At 39.2% G+C, this 17,934-nt stretch overlaps 1 protein-coding gene across 3 annotated transcripts; it reads left to right on the top strand.

Moving 5' to 3' along the window:
- Positions 1–3,131: 3,131 nt before the first annotated feature.
- Positions 3,132–17,659, top strand: rb1cc1 (RB1-inducible coiled-coil 1). Of its 3 annotated transcripts, none has more exons than XM_069157540.1 (23): positions 3,132–3,529; positions 4,503–4,636; positions 4,729–4,855; positions 4,950–5,120; positions 5,275–5,477; positions 5,650–6,064; positions 6,171–6,341; positions 6,432–6,616; positions 6,761–6,947; positions 7,887–7,968; positions 8,065–8,129; positions 8,235–8,338; positions 8,630–8,756; positions 9,016–10,940; positions 11,200–11,386; positions 12,898–13,006; positions 13,303–13,594; positions 15,115–15,163; positions 15,256–15,303; positions 15,733–15,791; positions 16,011–16,138; positions 16,439–16,509; positions 16,753–17,659. In XM_069157540.1, the coding sequence occupies exons 2-23, from the start codon at positions 4,566–4,568 to the stop codon at positions 16,828–16,830; spliced, it is 4,854 nt and encodes a 1,617-aa protein (XP_069013641.1). In that variant the 5' UTR covers positions 3,132–3,529; positions 4,503–4,565; the 3' UTR covers positions 16,831–17,659. The 3 variants fall into 3 exon arrangements, with proteins under 3 accessions (XP_069013641.1, XP_069013640.1, XP_069013642.1); XM_069157539.1 differs by having other exon boundaries at positions 8,050–8,129; XM_069157541.1 differs by lacking the exon at positions 15,256–15,303 and having other exon boundaries at positions 8,050–8,129.
- Positions 17,660–17,934: the final 275 nt, after the last annotated feature.

Here is a 17,934-nt window from a genome sequence, read left to right as displayed (position 1 = left end):
TTACTTTATTTTACAGACAACAGGAAAGAGAGGCTATGGATGAGGGACTTTTTGTCTTCTGTTAAATGTGGTCATATTACAGTCATTTGCTTTGTGTCTGGGTAAAAAAACATCCAAATCCAAAAAAAAACATGCACCTCAGGTCAGGTTACCTGGCGCCGCGCTAGTGGCAGCCTGTTGCAGCAGCTCCCCCCTGAGAGCCCCCCTGCTATAGCGAAGAAATTTCCCCTTGGGGATTAATAAAGTGAAATAAAAAAAAATTATAATAAAAAAATAAAAACCTGCATATCCACTGTTTTTCTTGTGTCTGACTTGCTCGGTCTATCACACACATATATGTTGACTGTGTTTAAGTGGCCAAGGAGATAGTTTAAAATAATAGCGCATAGTTAATTAAATACAAATAATCATGAACACCATGAAGTTTTCAAAAATCAATTTATGAGAAAAAAGGTGATTACAATTTTTAACTTAGTGCAGAACAAAAACATTTGAGTCAACGAGTTACTAGCATGCACAAGAGGCAGAATCATTTCATGAGCAAACTGAACTAATTGCACAAGACAGAGATGACTCTCGTTTGAGCACTCCTGGAGGCCATCCACACGCCTGGGTTCAAACTACCATGTAAGGTTGTAACCGGTGGAGTGCAGAGAACCAGGCTTTGCTGAACACCGGCCTCTCAGAGATTTAAGATAGCTGAGCCTGGATCAGGACACTGACCTCGCCAGTTATTTTAGTGGAGCCCTTCCCTCTTTTTCTTTTGCTCAGGTGGTTCAAGTTATGAAACTATTTCAGTGATCCGCTATGAAACAAGGTCATGTTAGACCTAAAAGGAGATTATTTTCAGCAACAAAAAATAACTATTTTCATAACTTTTCCAAATTGAAACTGTGAAATGGTTTTCCCTTCCAATATATTTTGGCTACAAGTGAAACCTTTCTAATTGTTATTTCTGTGTTGGTGAATTGACTCAAAATGGTCACGTTTTAGCTCATTAGATGGGATGCTCTTCTTATTTTGGAGGCTGCCGGATGGTATATCAAATTGAAGGAATGTCCAATTAGAAGCAATACATTTAAAAAAAGAATAATAATAATTCACACTATCTTACATGCAGATCTCTGAATATTGTGATATGCTTGTTGAAATGCTTTGTAAAAATCGTATATCTTGAACAGAAATTAAAATAAGGTTCTTTGGGTTTGAGCAACACTCAAAGTGTGAGTAATAGACATGCAAATTGTTGAAATTATTCCAACCTAAATTTCTGTTTGGGGTCATGGGCCCCCTTTAACCGGTCAAAAAGCATCAAAGTTTGAAACTGCAGGGATTCCAGGCCAAGTCCAACCCAGCCTTTTATTTTCACTGTGGAATTGCTGCTCAAGATTACACAGTGTTTTCTGTAGTTTTCATTGCCTCTTGCACAGTGACTTTATGTTCTGTACAAGAGGTCAGCGAAGGTGGTGATTTGGAGACCTGTTTTTGAAGTGATGTGTGATGGTGTGGGAGGTACATGGAGGAGACAGTATGTTTCCATTTGGTTTGGTTGGGTGAAATAAACAATTAAGATACAGTGACCTCTAGTGGATGTTTGGCTTATAGAATATGCAGAGATTAAAGGGTAAATTCACACAAATGATAATTAATAAATGGGCAAAATGGTAACAGAAATGATTTTGCTGTTCTATAGACCCATGGCTATATCAGTTACATTATTCTACATGTTGTCAAACACAAAAAAACAACATCTCTCAATAAAAGACTGACATTATGCATCACTGACTATTGTGACGGTATTATGAATAATTTTAGCCAGCCAGCTCTTGCAATATCCTTATTTAATGTGGGATATATGCAGAAACTATATTTAGCTTTGACTTCATCATTACCCCACAAATAAATTAAGCACAGTTGACATCGGGCACAATAACATTACTCACTGTAACACCTTCATATACACTTTTCATCTACGCACCTGCAGGTTTTTTGTCCTTTTAAAACACATTCAGGTGGAGATGGAAAAAACTGGATGAATGACAGCAGCCCATGTCCATTGATTATGGTCTGCAATAATTTAAACACAGCAAAAATAAACACTCCAGTTTAAAACAGTATTGATTTTTAAGTTTGGCCAGATGTCAGAGATGTCGGTTGCATTAACGCCCCATTGTCTGTGCTTTTCTTAAAATTACCCACTTCACAAATTGAAATCAGTTGCTGTAACTTTGTACAGGTGTATTTATTATTGTATCATTTTCTTCAGCTGTTATGTTATATTAACCCACAAAAATGTTCCCCGAAAAATAATAAATACATATAAGGTTGATATTTGTTTTATATAAAGTTTGATATCCAAATAAAATTCAACCAGCGACAACCCCCAAACTACCTCTTCTCTGCAGCAAAATAGGCTCATCCACACACTGCAGCCTCAGATTAACCACACCCCTTCTCATGTTGCAGCAAAACACTCAGCAGCGTTTTTTTCTTTTTTTCCCAGAATACACCTGGAAAAGTACAGTGACGAACGAAGAACTGATGGGAAATTTGACACCAGCCAATGAGCATATATTTTTTTTATATCATGTTTAGTGGAACGCACATCATTATTTATTTACTTAATTGTCGCTAATATTTTTGTAATCAACTCAAAATAGGGCAATTAACGAGTAAAACTGCATAAAGTTATAGAAACACGGAACAAACATTTAAAAAAAAAAATATTTTACTCTATCTTAGAATATTTTTTTAAATCCCATGAAACTAACAGGATTTCATGCTAAAAAAAAAAAATAAATAAAAAAAAAAAAAAAATAGCGTGGCCAGCCAAAACGAGAACTGAATAAACAAAGGAATATTTTATTTAATTTGTTTTATTAAATTAAAACACGTTGAGGTTTAAATGTAAGTGAAGCAAAGAAAGCACAACACGTCTTTAAAAAAAAAAAAAAAAAAAAAAAAAAAAAATTCAGCGTGAACGGTAAAATAAAAACGGTAAAAAAAAAAAATAAAATAAAATAAAACATGTAAAAGTAATAAAGCGAAGTATAATAAGTGAAGGATTCCGTCGTGAAGCACCTCGGTTGAGTCGGTCCGCCGCCGAGCGGCTCGTCCTCGGTCCGCCGACCACCAGATGACAACAACAAAACAACCGAGAGGGCTGTTAGCGCAGCTAGCCATCCCGACACAAACACCCGCCGGCGGAGTCCCGTCTGCTGCCTCGATCACACGTCTCCGGAGTCCCGCCGCGTTGTAAATGTGTTTTAAGAATTAATTTAAGAATTTTTTTTTTTTTTAATTTATTTATTTATTTGTTTTCCCGTTTGTGCCGCTTAACTTTAACGGACGTCGCTTGTTTAGTCCGGCTAACGGTAAAGCTAAGTGGCTCGCTAAGCTAACTCCTATGTGTTTGCCAATCTGAGACGGGTTAGCTCGCTAGCTCAAGGAGCTAGCCGTCAGCTAGCCGACTCGGCACCGGGCGAGAACCGAAAGACCCAAGAAACGGGAGAGATGCGAGCAAAGTGAGGTAAGAACCGGGCGATCTTTGGTTTTATTTACCCTGTGCGGAATATGATCATTCGACCAACATACGTCCAAACAAGTACAAGTTGTGTATTTTCACTAATCTTCCGACATTTGTCGTTTTCATCGACGTTAGGTGGGTCGCTATCCTGCGCTAGCCTGTGTTAGCTAATTGCCAGTTAGCGCTGTCAACGGGTATTATATTGACTAGCTTAGCTTGCTATAAGCAGCTGCTGGTGGCCACTTCTTCGGCTTTACAAACACAACCTGACTGGAGGCCTTGAGGTTAATAACAACGGCTGGTGTTTACAGTAATCAATCATTAAACATTCGTACCGGCTTAATGACACGAGGCCCCGCAGGCGTTGTTAACAACAACAATTAGCAAAGACCCCGACGATCACCGTCTTACAGCAACACAGCTGGGAAGGTGATTTATTTACAACAGCGTCGAGTCAGCGCCAACTCTTTATTTTGTTCAACCTCTGACTCGGTGTTTCATGCTCGGGTGTTCCCCAGATAATCGTCAACAAATGTAAACGATCGAACTCCTTCGAGCGGTTTTGAGAGATTAACTTTGTCCTGAATGAGGCCAAAACATTACTCGGGATGTGAAATACCGGACAGGAGCCCTGACGACGTGGTGACTCAGCCACCGAGCTAATCGTTCAGCAGACGAGAAATTGTAAGAGTTACGGTGGAAAAGACTAGTTTTGTCCCTCTCTTTAGAGTCCAACATATAAATCTAAAACAAATCCAATAATCCAAAGAAGCAGACTGAAATGATAATATTCTTGCACACAATTACAGCTTTTGTTGCAGCAGAAAAACACCTCGCAACGGTAATAATCAAGTAGCTTTGTGTATGTGCTGTGCCTTAATGGCAGCGTCACCTCTGACTAGAATTTACTTTATAATAGCAGGACATTTTCAATTATCAACTAATATATTCCTGTTTTTTTTTTTTTTTTTGGCAGGGCAATTGTGACTGACTAAATGAACAAGACGGGCGACTGTGAGGAACTCTTGGGAGATTCAACATGAAGTTGTACGTGTTCCAGGTCAACAATGGCAGCACGCTGACATTTGACACAGACCTTGCTGTCCAAACGTAAGAAACTGTCATTTTACCAATAGTAATCAGAAATAGTGCTCAGTATGTCGTGATAATTATGATCTAAATAAACTTGTCCTTTGTCTTAGCGTACTGGAGCTTAAACATGCCATCCAAGCCAAATATAAGATTGCAATTCAACATCAAGTCCTTGTTGTCAATGGAGGGGAATGTATGGCTGCAGAGAAACGCGTCTGCAGCTACAGTGCTGGCACTGTAAGTTTAAATAATTTGTTAGTGTGCATTTTATTTTCTTTGAATGTATACCGATTGATGTTCTGATGACTGTTGTCATACTGTTGATCTTTAGGAAACCAACCCCATATTCTTGTTCAACAAAGAGATGATCTTGTGTGACCGGGATCCAACGATCCCCAAAACCACCTTCTCGATTGAGAGTGAGATTCAGGTTAAGGTGGAGGAGTCTCTACTGATGCCAGCTGTCTTTCACACTGTTGCCTCGCGAACACAACTTGCTCTGGTAGTTATCTACATTCTTCTAAAGTTTTGCTTTCACGTGGACAATTTTGCCTTTGAAATTGTTTTTGAGTGTTTGCCATTGTACATGTTTACATTACAGCTCTCTCAAGTGTAAACTGAGCTAACATTCTGACATATTTTTTTAACCTCTCCAGGAAATGTTTGAAGTTGCCAATAAACTTTGCTCTTTCTGTGAGCGTTTGGTTCATGATGAACACCTTCAACACCAAGGCTGGGCAGCTATTATGGCTAATCTGGACGACTGCACTCTGTCTTATCAGAAGTTGCTCGTGAAATTCAATACCGCTTACACAAATTATCAACATGATTTGGAGGAAATTAAGGTGAAACTTTCAAAGTAAGTGTTGCTACCGGTGATATTTTGATGATTCTATCCAATAGGTTTGCTTATATAACTATATCACATAATTCATTCACAATCTTATAGGTCTTTTAAATAAGTGCGATATATTTCTGAGAATTAAGAGGTTGACCTTATAGTCTCAATCCAGGTGTTGTTATGATTCCAGGTTAGGGACAGCCGTTTCTGTCATGGCCAGGATACCTCTGCTGGAATGTTTGACGAGACACAGTTACAGAGAAAGCATGGAGAAGTCCAGCTCAACCCCAGGAAAGGATTCAGATGAGACCGAAGAAGAAAAATCCACGGACTCTGTGCTCTGCACTGGTGAAGCACAGAAGCCCTCCAAGTTATCAGCCTCCTTCTCTGCGTCGGGGACAGCCACATGTGAGCCAGCTGCAGACCAGGAAACAAATGAAATGACTGACAGTGGTGGCCTGAGAGCAGCGCTATTAGATGACGACACCCCAGAGCTCACCAACCCGCCCTCGTTCAATGTTACACTATTAGACTGGATCAACGTACAAGACAGACCCAATGATGTGGAATCGGTTGTGAGGAAATGCTTTGACTCCATCAATAGGGTGAGTCATTGATGTATGAATAGACATGTATACGTATTGTTCTAAATTTGTAGTCATAAATTGCGGAGGAAGAAATGTGTCTTTATCGAGATATTGTGTCTTTCAGCTTGACCCACGGATCATTCAACCCTTCCTGGCAGATTGTCGCGACACAATTGCCAAGCTCGATAATCAAAACATGAAAGCCATCAAAGGGCTAGAGGACAGGTTGTATGCTTTAGACCAAATGATTGCAAGCTGCAAGAAGTTGGTGAATGAACAGAAAGAACTTGCTCAGGTATGCGAGATAAAAAAACAACAAAAACATTAAACTGATTTCTCCATCTTCTATGTTCTATGTATTGTGCTTACATTTTATTGCCTGCAGGGATTTCTGGCCAATCAGAAGCGTGCTGAAAACCTGAAGGATACATCTGTTCTGCCTGACTTGTGTCTGAGTCATACCAACCAGCTGATGATCATGCTGAACAACCACAGGAAGCTGCTAGACATTAAAAAAAAGTGCACCACTGCCAAACAAGAACTTGCAAACAACCTTCAAGTCAGACTCAAGTAAATCTGAAAACCAACTTTTTTCAAATATTTTCTAATTTTACAACTTGTAATTGTGGCTTGTTCTATTGAATGATTGAACTGTTTTTCAAGCCCTTTGTCAAGATAATCAAGTTTGTCATTTAATGGTGGTCATGATTTTAGATGGTGCTGCTACGTGATGCTCCATGCTGACCAGGATGGAGAGAAGCTTCAGGCTCTACTCAGACTACTGACAGAGCTAATTGAGAGAGTGAGGGTGGTCGAGGCCCTCAGTACCGTGCCCCAGATGTACTGCTTGGCAGTTGTGGAAGTCGTCAGGAGAAAAATGTTTATGCGCCACTACAGAGAGGTCAGTGCGAAATGCCATTATTGGACACTAATTATGTGTTCAGACATAGTGATACTAAGATTTTGTATCACTGAATGTGTAGGTTTAGTGTGTGTTTCGAACTGAGCGCTCTTATTTTGTTTACTGGTTGAGCTCAATTGTTTTTAGTCATTCATTGTTTTTGTGTTACGGGGGTACATCCTATTTAACAGGCACTTGAAGGAGTGTAACACTATGTGTTTTGGGAGTTGTTATTGGTGGCTGCTCCCGTTGCTGTATGTTAGAAAAATTACTCAGAGGCTTGTTTCAAAATCAAACACATCGGACATTTATTCTTGCAAGAAGGAGCAACTACATGCACCCTCAAAGAGAGGTGTGCAGCAGTGCTCTCCCCAGCAGGGCTCCCCCCAGCAGTCCTCTACGTCACTCCTCCGTAGGGCAGCTTTTATACAGTTAACAAATAATTGACAGTCACTCCCATTCCCTTTGTATCTGCTTTCGTATGGTAATACAGAGTTGGTTGCAAGATGAGGTCAATTAGATGCGGAAAGTAAAACAAAAAGAATCACTTGCAAATAAGACAGAAAACAAAGGAAACTTTTCGGAGCCTGCTTGACAAGAGACTTTCCAGAGCCACAATGCAAACAAGAGGAAGGGACAAATCTTTTTTTCCATCACTGTAGCACAATACAAAAACTTTTAACAGCTCTATGAATCTTTGATGCTGCAGCAGCAAGACAATCCTGTTGCATTTCTTTGCTTTCCCTTTATATTTATCTTCAACAGTGTCTTAAACAGTTCACTCATAAGAGCCTGTTTTTTTTTTTCTTTCAAAGTTAAATAACATTAAAGGCCATGTTAAGTAATGCCACCAACTCCTGACAGTGGCTTTTGGGAAAAGCGTTATTGTTGCTTTATGGTAGGATTTTATGCTACAATCTTTATTGTTAATCTTTGCAGTGGGCGTATGCGCTGGTGAAGGATGGAAAACGACTGTACGAGGCAGAGAAGTTCAAAAGGGAATCCTTTGGGAAACTCTTTAGTAAGTGTTTGGCAAAAAAAACCTCTGTTCTGCTGTAAAAATAACACCACGTCCAACAAATATCAGAATTTAGATTTTCAGTTTTTCTCTTATCAGGAAAGTCTTTCCTCCGAAATCGGTTGTTTAGAGGACTTGACTCATGGCCTCCGACTTCATTTTGTGTAAGTTTGAACTGAAGAGCATTTTGACCGTGACTGTATAATGCATAGCAGTATTTTCACATATTTTACGGGGTCAATTTTTTATTGGTTCATTATCGTTCACAGACACGAAAGCCCAGAAGGTTTGATGATGAACTTCCGGACATCTCCCTGGATGACCTGCAGTACTTGAAATCTTGTTGTCCTGTAGAGGTGCAGCCTTTCCTTATGTAAGTCACTGTCCCTTGTCATTGAATACGTTGTAGATATAACCATGCCTGTTACATAAAACTGTTAGCCAATAGAAACATACATTTGGAATGCATTTGATGAAAGTGCAGTTTTTCTCATTCATAAGTCAGTTCGATTTTTCTTCTGGGGTGAAAGCTGGCCTAAAAACAAGCAATTATCACTTGATAATGCAGAGTTGAAGACATCTGCTGAAGTCTGCTTGTACTTAAAGAAAATCCCAACATAGTTTTCATCGTTCTTTCCTTCTATGTATACATTGTTTTCTACAGGGTCCCCACCATGTGTGACTTTGAGCCCTTAAATCATCACGTAGAGACGCTTCACCAGCTGGTCCAAGCTGCGCAGAGTGTGGATGAGATGTCTCAAACGATTACTTACCTGCTCAGTGAACAAAGGGTAATTACAGTTTCATTTATCATCTTTATTTATATCACACACTGCCTTATAGTCATGACTTGAAATGAAAACACAACTTATAACGACAACTTTGAAATAACGACTTTCGTCAACTTTCGTCTTTTCTGTTTGGGTCAACTTATTTGAGCTCCACTCCAGCCTACATTGATTTTTGTATTTAGTATAATTTTCTCAGGTATTTCAAGATTAAACTCAAGTTTCAATGATATATTTGTTCCTCATCTGTTCTGTTTTGTAGGCATCTTACTGCCAGAGTGCCCAGAGATCATCCTTGTTCACTCCGCAGTCTGAAAGCATACATGGGAGAAGGACACCTTTGTCCTCAAAGACATTTTCCTCTCTCAGCCTTCAGGGACTCAGCTGCCAGCCCCTACATGTACCTGTACCAGCTCCTCTAGAAGACTTATCCCCAGACAGCATTGACGCGCAAACGTTTGACTTTGAAACCATTGGCCACCCTAACATGGATCCAGTCCTGCAGCAGGGACCCCTTGACTTGGATTCTCTGGCAGAAAGCCCTGAATCTGACTTCATGTCGGCTGTCAACGAGTTTGTGATTGAAGGGCACTTGATCTCTCCGAACCCCATCAGTGACCCCACTAGCCCTGAAATGATGGTGGAGTCGCTGTACTCCTCAGTCATTAATGCTATTGACATCAAGCGAATGCAGGATACCACAATACTAGAGAGGGAGAACTCAAGGATCACTGTTCTCAAACAAGTTGTTGAGAAGTATCAAAGTGCTGCAGAGGAGTCCCATTCCAGCTTAAGAAGTGTGAAGGATGACCTCACTCACTTAAGAGGTCAAGTATTAAAAGAACAACATGACTTTAGCTTTGTTTTGTGCAGTATGTCTACACAGGTGCGCAGTATTGTGGACAACATCTGCCAGGCCCATGAGATGCAGTTAAAGGAGCAGCATCAAAGTGAGCTTCTGACCCTTCGGCAAGACCTTGAGAAACAAGTTCAGGCACTAATAGATGAAAACCAAGTAAACCAGAATATCGTCAGAGATGTCCAACGCGCTATGCTGGAGCTGGAGGGGCTTATGGAGCGCAAAGAGAAAGAACTTACTCAGCTGGAGAATGACAAAGAAAGATGGGTTGTGACAGATAGTAATCAGACTGATAGGATCAAAAACCTGGATCAGATTAACAGTGATCAAGCTGAAGAGATCAAGACACTCTCAGCTTCAAGAGACTCTTTGACCAGCCAGCTCGAGAATCTGCATTTTGAGATTGAACGTGGTCAGCAGAAAATCCGACAGGAGCTAGAAGGTGTTGCACAGTCCCATTTAAAGGAGTTGGAGGACAGAATGAAGCAGGAACACAAGGCCGAACTGGAGACATTGACCAAGGAAAACAGGGAGGCGCTGGAACATCTCTCTGCTGAAAGTTGTGCAAAGTTAAGTGAGGCAGCTGATCATCATGTCATTTCTCTTAGAGAGAAGGACAACCAAGTCAAGGACTTGGAGGTTCGGATTACTGAGCTGGCAGAACTCCGCTGCAAACTAGAGGTGGAGTTAGCCCTCAAAGAGTCCGAGACAGAGGACGTAAGGCTCTTGTTTGAGGAGGCCAAGATGCAGCAGACAGAGGCTATGAAGTCCCAAGTTGAGGCCGAGACCAAAGTTCTGAGCGAAGAGCTGGCAGATATCAAAAAGCAACTTCAGTTAAAAAATGAGGAGTATGAAGTGGACCTGGCTGAGCTGAGGAGTCTCATGAGGAGTGAGAAGGACCACTGCATCTCAGAGCTGGTAGACAGACACGAGGAGGAGGCTATTTTACTGCGTAACAAGCTCTCCTCTCTGCAGCACCAAGCCCATGATGCTGAGAAGAACCATGCTGAGCAGCAGCAGAAACTTAAAGAGGACTTAGATCAGCAAGTGGCTGCTCTAAATAAAGATAAAGAACAGCAGCTGAGGAGTTTCCAAGAACTTGAGCAGGAGTTGAGGACTGTTATCAGCATTTTGCAGGCAGAAAATGACCTGTTCTCCAAAAAAGTAGAGCAGGACAGACGTTCTTTAGAGAAAGAAGAGGCTGCCAAGGCTGCAACATCAGATGCCTTTAAAGCGATGGACCAGCAGAAGGAGGAGTTGGAGAAGAGACTTCTAGACAAAATTAGACAACTTGAGAATGAGCTTCAAGAGAGACAATCCTCAAAAAGGTGAGTGCTTGATCCCGATGACAGACACATCGCGCATAGAAATGTAGCTTTGGCTTCTTTGTTTTTCAATTATTGTTGAGTTTGCCCAAATTTAATCGGCATACATTTAAAACTACACACTGACATCTTTTTTTGTTAAATATGTAAACAATCCATTGTTCTGTTGATTAGGAACAAGCTCATTATTATTTTTTTGTCTTTGTGTTTGGACACCCAGATCACTTCCTTTGTCAGAATTCATGTTTACGTTGTCTTTCAGTGCCGAAGGGTTGTCGTTGCATGCCGAGGGGCGCGCAGATGCCGGAGCACCTCTGTCTCTAGACTCGGCACTACAGGAGCGCCTGCAGCAGGAGAGGGCCTCCCTGCAGACCCAGATGGAGCTCCTGGAGAAGAAGAAGAATGAGGAGCTGCAGAACCTGAAGACATCACTAATCGCTGAGCAGCAGGTTTGTATTTGGGCTTTAGATCGTTTTCAAAAAGGTGTCGTATTTAAGATGGCGACGTGTAATGGTAACTAAGCCTTTATTTGACTTCATTATAAGATGATAATTGATGCTATATTGTTCCTTCTAAAAGTGTTTAATATGTAGATTGCCTGAAACCGAATGAGGACAAAATTTCCACCTGCAATGCTTGCATCAGATATAGTTATTGGCTTTGTTCAAAGTGAGTTCTCTTTGAAAGATATTGATATCCGTTAAACTCTGCAGCATTCAGAGGTAGTCAGGGACACTAGTATTTTGTTCCAATCCCTTTTATATGCCCACAAAGTTTAATCGCACCTTTTTAGTCTTCATGAAAATAGAGTTTGTGCCTGGCCTGTTGCATTAAACACCAGTAATTTTAGCTAAGTGTGCCATATATAAAATGGCAACTGAATGTTGGTAACATAGTGTGAATTAAAGCTGCAATTTTAGTCGTTTAATTAATTTATTGATCAGCAAAAATTCTAAATCCAGCTGCTTTAATGTGAATGTTTTCTGGTTCCTGCAGTCCTCCATGACATTAACCTGAATATCTTTGGTTGTGGACTGCTGGTCTTGACAAATCAATACATTTTTGGCTGCAGCTTGAGCTTTGGGAAACACTGGTTGACATTTTTCACCATTTCCTGACATTTGAGAGACCAAACAGCTCAAATTGATTGAGAAAATAATCGAAGGATGTTATTTGCTGCCCCAGTGTGAATGCGTTCCTAATTGCATTAAAGCACTGCTTCAGTGAATGCTAAACTAAGTGACTATTTTACATTGCGATGCAATTCAATGTAGCAGACAGTACTTATTCTGTGAAACCTTTAATTTTTAATAGTTATTGACCGTTCCCCAGTCAGTTACACTTTAATTTCAAGTTGAGCTTTCAACATCTACTGACCAGCCCTTCAATTCATTTATCTATCAAGTGCATTTTTTTCTGTGCTGGCAATAGTGTTAGTCTGTCTGATTGCTTTGCAACGAAGGAAGCCAAAAAGGCAGCAGAAAGGTTTTATTCTTACTTTTCCCTCTTGCCATATGTTTTGTACTCTCTCTTGATGTTTATAAAGATTTCTTTGCATCTCTCTGCGGAGTTGTTAGACCTCTCTCACCTCCCTTCATAGTTTCATCCTGCAAGACTTTTGTTCTGCACAAAATATTGCTTAATTAAACAGTTGTTCCCAGTTTTTGAGCTAACAGTCAGGACCACATTATTCTATTTCATTTTTACTTTATTTTTTATAACCAGGTATAATACATGAAAAGATCAGATATGGACAAACACAAAAATATCAAATGTAATAGTAACAGCCTGCAAATTAACTGTAACTCCCGTAGCTGCAGGCTGACCTGCATGCTTAGAACTAAGCCAGTGAAAAGCATCCTCTGAAATAATTTGTGCTTTGATATAAATTCTGTGTTCTCACCAAAACGATTGTTAAGCTTGTTAAAATTTTTAAACTGTTGTTGTTTTGATTGTCTAGACTAATTTCAACACCGTTCTAACCCGAGAAAAGCTGAAGAAGGAGCATATCATCAATGAGCTCTCAGAGCAGTTGCAACAAGTGACCCAACAGCAGGACAAGGACAAAGGTGAGTGCTGTACTGTACATACCTTGAGAAGAGTGGAATCATTTTTGCCCTGTCGTGTGAAGGAATCCTTTGGTGCAAAGTCTGTGCTAATGTTAAAAACACACTTCTTTTTGTTAAATGCAAGCTGTTGAAATACAACGAGCTGGTTATTATAATCTTGTTAATAAGATACTTAATGAATATTCATCAGTTACCCCTTTCTCTCCTACTCACTGCCTTATTTCATTTTTAAGCTTTGATGGTATGTTAACATGTTGCGTCTGTCAGTGCTTCTTATTCATCTGAACTCATTGCAGCTCTGATAGAGACACTGTCCGAGGACCGGGCTAGTCTGATGCAAGAAAAGAAACACTTGGAAGAAGAGCTCAACCACATGCGCAGCACTGCAACGGTCTCCTCTGCTCTCTTTACCCTGAACCCCTCAGCTCAAGAGGTCACAGAGGCTGGAGCAGCAGCTCGAGCTCTGCCCTTTGCTGGGGCTTGTTCTTTGGAGCCCCTGGCTGAAACCGACAGACTGGCCTCTGTGGCAGCCATTCGAGAAGACGAACATGTCGATTCAGCAGTGGAGGCCAGCATGGTGACCGTCCAGTAAGCATCTACTCCACAATAAACATTGTTCTGTTTGAGATTGGTTTTAGTGATCGCACATATAATTCACAGTTCCATGTCTACATGCGCATGAAACCTAGCCTTGCTCCGCTTGCCTATTGCTCACAGGTTCAGTTTGTGAAGCTGGGATTTTAGACCCGAAACCCTGTTCGCATGAAAGTTTGCGCAGACACTCTGAAAGGCAGACCAATTAGTCACCAGTTTCTCTCTCTGTGTGTGTGGGTGGGATGGAAAAAGTGAAGGTAGTTGCAACAGTGGCTGCGGTGGTGGAGCTAGACGAAACGATACGAACAGTTGTAGCAAGGTTTGCAAACATCGAGCAATTGACTCCATTGCAAGAACAATTCAGATTTTTTTTTTTTTGATTTTTTTTTTTTTTGAAGTCTGTAATGGTCATTTACCAACATGATGTTGAACTCGGCTCATATTGGGGGGGACGGTCTCTTTTGTTTACATCTTTGTGAGTTTTGGTACACAATATACATTATTTGGTGGTCAATCACGTTTGGTTAAAGGCTGTTCCAGTAGTTGAAAAATGTACCACAGGCCTACGCCCATTATGATGCAACGACTGGAAACAATCCTCAATGGAGCGTGGTCAGACTTAGTGAAGGGAATTCGAGTTTGGTATTAAGAGGCTACATGAAACCACAATACTGGACAAACATCAGGTGAAGGCAACCCATTTTAAAGGCATTGTCTTCATCTGATTGAGACCTATATTTACTGAGTTCAGCCACTCACTGAACTACTCCACACCTTATATTTTAATCAAGATTGACAAAAGTTTAGACCTTTAGCTAAAGGTTATGTAAGAACTCTGTATTGTAAAACATATTGCTGAAGCCTTAAGATATTTTTTTAAGTCAAAACATTTTGTTTGCACAGAGGACAATTGGTCTGGAAGGGATGCACACAATCTTTATTTACTGTGTGTGTGTTTGTGTGAATTTTACAAACAGCCTACATTTCAACTGTGGATTGTGAATTCTTTAGATTTCAGTTTAAGTTGGACTTTAAATACTTTGATGCAAGGACATACTGTTACAAGGGGTGAGAGACTTTGCGTGTCTGAGGCTTTATGTGACTGGCAGAGTAATTCTTTTACCGGGATTTGTTTTCTCAGCAGGCTAGTATTAAATATATCCACAGCATAGCAGGCCTGAAATAGGCTGCGTTCATACATAGTACAAGTTTTTAAGGATTATATCAGATTGATTGCCAGCCACAGAAACAGATCTTTGCATTACTGAAGAAGAATTTCAAGAGCCAATTGTGTAAACTATCCAAAAACGGATGGACAGAGTGGACATTTGACAGTGGAAGAAAGGCAGGCTAGGATCAGACAGTGTAAGTTTTTCTTTTATTTCTATTAATTTCAAGAACTGTTGTATAGTCAGTGTAGCAAAATCAAAATGTTTGTCTTAACATTTTAATACGTTTTACCTTCTATATTCTGAATACAGTTGACATCTTTTGCTCTTCTGTTGTTGTCGTAGTGATAATTTGATGTCGGAGGAGAAACAGCGGATAATCTTACTTGAGAGGGTAAATATTCATACTGTCATTGCATTTGATACCTCAGACAGTGTTGTTTTTGTACGTCTCTCTTTGTTTAATCCATCTAATTTATCTTGTAGACTTTACACATGAAGGAAGAAGAAAACAAGCGTCTCAGTCAAAGACTGGTCAGTTCATTATTATGACTATGGGCTATGTAACATTTACACCACTAGGTGGCAGTAGCATCAAAGAGTAAAATCCTGACCTCGGAGGCCAAAGAGCCCAGTTAGGAAAAATTTGTTTTTAGCCAGTCATAGCATGTGTAAAGTGATCAAGTTTAGTGAAGCACAAAAATATATACAGATATTAATGTTAAAAAAACATGTGTTTGTGATCTGAAATGATTTAAGGACAGCGTAGATTAGATTTGACTATAATACTCTCAATGGGTAATAATATTAATTACCAAACCTTTTTTTTTTTTTTTTTTTTTTTTTTTTTTTTTTGTGCAATTTTTCAGTCCAACAAATGTTCAAATAAATTTCCTTGGAAGTCTGTTGTCAATATTGTTAATTGTAACGTAGATAATGTTCACTTCATCGTTGTCTTTGCAGATGTCTCAAAGCATGTCGTCTGTGTCGTCACGGCATTCAGACAAAATCGCCATCAGAGAGTAAGTGAATAAATAAACAACACAGGACCTCAACATTTTGTTACTGATGTGATTTCTAGCATTTTTTATCAGCTGAAACTCTCACCATCATTACATGCAGTATAATTATACACATTATTATATAATTACCATTAACGTGCTGCCATTCCTGTTTTTTTAGTTTTTAGAACTCTGTGTCATCATCCCTTTATCTCTTTGCTTATCTTTTTAATGTTTCAGTTTTCAGGTTGGCGATTTGGTTCTAATCATCCTGGATGAAAGGCATGACAACTACGTGCTGTTCACAGTCGGTCCCACTCTCTACTTCCTCCACTCAGAGTCTCTCACTGCACTGGACCTCAAACCAGGTCAGCTACACCCAAACCGTTTGAGATCAAGATGATTATTGTAGTGTTGAGATTTGTTTGATGGTTTACTCATAGAAATAAAATAAAAAGGGATCAGTTGTAGTTTGTTAAATTTTTATACGTCAGGCATTAGTGGATTTGTAACAATAACAGTATTGTTTATGTTCATGTGCAACATAGCTTATACAGAAAGAGTAACAAAAATTAAGCATAAACCTAATTTTATTTGGGGACCTATGTATTCATTAGTGGTTTCCTTTGTGCTCACTGTTTAACACGGTGATTTGTTTTGTTGTTTAGCATCAGGAACCTCAAGACGGCCGTGGGTACTTGGAAAGGTGATGGAGAAAGAATATTGCCAGGCAAAAAAGGTACTTTGAAGTTCTGAAATGTTTCTAGCTCGTGTTTTCAATGTATATTTAACAACTAATTTACTGACATAGACGTGTGTTTGGCCTCGAAAGCCCCTTTTTATTTTTTAGTAACCTTTCCCACACTGAACTGGGATTTTGTTTGACTTCAGGCATGTCGGTAATGTTGTTATAATCCTGTAAACAGTTTGAACTTTCTTTATTTCTTTCTTACAAAGCTGTCTTTCTTCTTTTCTTCTGCAGGCTCAGAACAGGTTCAAGGTTCCTCTAGGAACCAAGTTCTACAGAGTGAAAGCTGTTCCATGGAACAGAAAAGTATAATAGCCAAGTAATGAGCTAAAATGTATATTTATATTGTTTAATTTTTGAACAGAAACTTCACATCATAATTCATAACTTGAAAATCGAATGACCTTAAAAAATGGAAAGAATTAAGATCGGGATCATGCTATTTTGTGTTTCAGTTCAGAATCCCACCGGTTATCACATTTTCATTTTCTTTTTAAACCCAGATTTGTTATTGTGGACCAAACGCTATTAAACGTATTAGGGCATCGCCCTAAACACTGTGGCATTATGCCAGTTGACCTGTGTGTGAAATTGAACAAAATTTGGATGTTAAATATTAGTTCTCATTATCAGCATTTGTCCTTTTGTGGAAAATACTGTGTCATTATCAACATAATTAAATACAAATATACATTTATTATAAATGTTTATGGAGGAATGTTCATGGCATGCATATTGATATATTTTCTTTGATTTACTTATCCAGATAAATGTTGTAGTTGGAAATGTAGTTAATGCTGTTTGTTACTCACAAAGCAGTATGGCCCTCTGTCAATACTGAAATGTACATTATGACTGACTGAAGGAAACAGTCGTCTTTGCAATCCTTTAAATGCACTTTCAAAAACAATGCTTTTGTTGATTTGAAAAAGGGAAGTTAATTGAGCTGTCAGAACTAAGTAAATATATCAGCACAAACTTCTCGCTATCATAGACTATTCATATGTAGAAAGGAATACTTTGTGACTGTGTTTCATTATCGGAAGACATTGTATATTACCCATCAAATCACATGTAACAATAAATAACTGTATTGTAAAAGATAGAGTTTTGAAACAATAAAGGATTGAACCCAGACATATTCTGCTTGTTTTTAATGGCCAATTTATGGGAAGTATATTTGATGCTAAACAATGCCATCGGACTCACCCTTATAATTATTACTGCCAGGTGGAAACTTTTCCTGTATTTTTAGACAAAAATGTGTTTGTTTCACTCGGAGTCTTGGTGAAAATACGCCGTTTACCTGCTGCAAATTAAGATTTCTTTTCATTAATAAATGAGAAAAAACATTTTATTCTTTTACTATGAAACAAAAAAATACACCGTAGAGACTTTTAGTACATATATAGTAAA

The sequence above is a fragment of the Embiotoca jacksoni genome, unplaced genomic scaffold, assembly GCF_022577435.1.
Source record: "Embiotoca jacksoni isolate LCO1_2020_lvr unplaced genomic scaffold, fEmbJac1.0.p SCAF_22, whole genome shotgun sequence".
NCBI lineage: Eukaryota > Metazoa > Chordata > Actinopteri > Embiotocidae > Embiotoca > Embiotoca jacksoni.
The sequence above is the reverse complement of the archived record's forward strand: the minus strand, read 5'-3'. Positions and strand labels throughout refer to the sequence as shown.